General features: G+C 32.3%; 1 protein-coding gene across 1 annotated transcript; it reads left to right on the top strand.

The window, feature by feature from the left end:
* Nucleotides 1–45: 45 nt before the first annotated feature.
* On the top strand, nucleotides 46–791 carry LOC111387455 (THO complex subunit 2-like; the record flags this gene model as incomplete). Its single annotated transcript, XM_023012012.1, has 4 exons — nucleotides 46–117; nucleotides 194–241; nucleotides 374–442; nucleotides 626–791. Coding segments are annotated over 4 exons (327 nt in total), but the record flags the coding sequence as incomplete, so codon positions are not given.
* Nucleotides 792–1,049: the final 258 nt, after the last annotated feature.

Genomic DNA, 1,049 nt, shown 5'->3' with positions numbered 1-1,049 from the left:
ATTTTCTCATTTTGTGCTCAAGTGTAATATTTTCATATTTTGTAGGTTACACTACTCTGTCAGGTTCCTGAAGCATGTACTAAAAGTGCATCAGCTGCTACAGTTGGTATTATTAAGGTTTGCACTGAGCAGCGATTTATCTTAATGCATTTCTATCTTTTCCATATCTGTCTAATTAATGAATTGTTTCCAGTCATTGATTGGCCACTTCGATCTGGATCCAAATCGAGTTTTCGATATTGTAAGTTATATATTTTGTCTTTTTGCTTATTATTGTTCTTTGTTTATGTTTTTTTTATGTTGGTTGTAGCATTGCTAAAGAATATATGGTCTGGATGCACTCCTAGTTTCTCATTAGCATTTTATATGTTAGGTTTTGGAATGTTTTGAACTTCAGCCTGACAACAATGTGTTCTTGGACTTAATTCCAATGTTTCCCAAGGTATTGATGCTGTAGAAAGGTTTTTCTTTTTATTTTCCCTAAAAGAATATTACTTAGGTAACATATTTAACAATATGTCTCTCTGCTATTAATATTATCAATATTCCATCTTGATTATTTGTCCTCTTTTGAGAGCTTCATTGAGCAGCGATCTTTGATTGTTTTCCTTTTCATGTTGTGAAGTCCCATGCTTCACAAATTCTTGGATTCAAGTTTCAATATCATCAGCGTATGGAAGTCACTACTCCTGTACCAATTGGGCTCTATGAACTTGCGGCTTTGTTGGTGAAGAAAGACTTCATTGATGTTGATAGCATGTGAGTGTTTTCCATGTACTTTGGGCCTCAAGCTTGTTTGGTTTTTTTATTTTTTATTTTTGGTATATTAGCATCTTTAGACAATGATACAAATACAACCCATCATTGGTTTTCGCCTAAGTACAAATATCTGATTGCTGCCTTCATCAGTGTTGTTGCATCTCTGTTTAATCTTATGGTTACTGGGAGATATATATATATATATATATATAGAAAGAATTTTACATAGACAACCTCAATATAATCAGAACATAGAAGAAATTATAGATCCTGAACAAGATTATAATATA

The sequence above is a fragment of the Olea europaea genome, unplaced genomic scaffold, assembly GCF_002742605.1.
Source record: "Olea europaea var. sylvestris unplaced genomic scaffold, O_europaea_v1 scaffold40419, whole genome shotgun sequence".
Classification (NCBI taxonomy): Eukaryota; Viridiplantae; Streptophyta; class Magnoliopsida; order Lamiales; family Oleaceae; genus Olea; species Olea europaea.
This window is presented reverse-complemented; position numbering and strand designations above follow the sequence as displayed.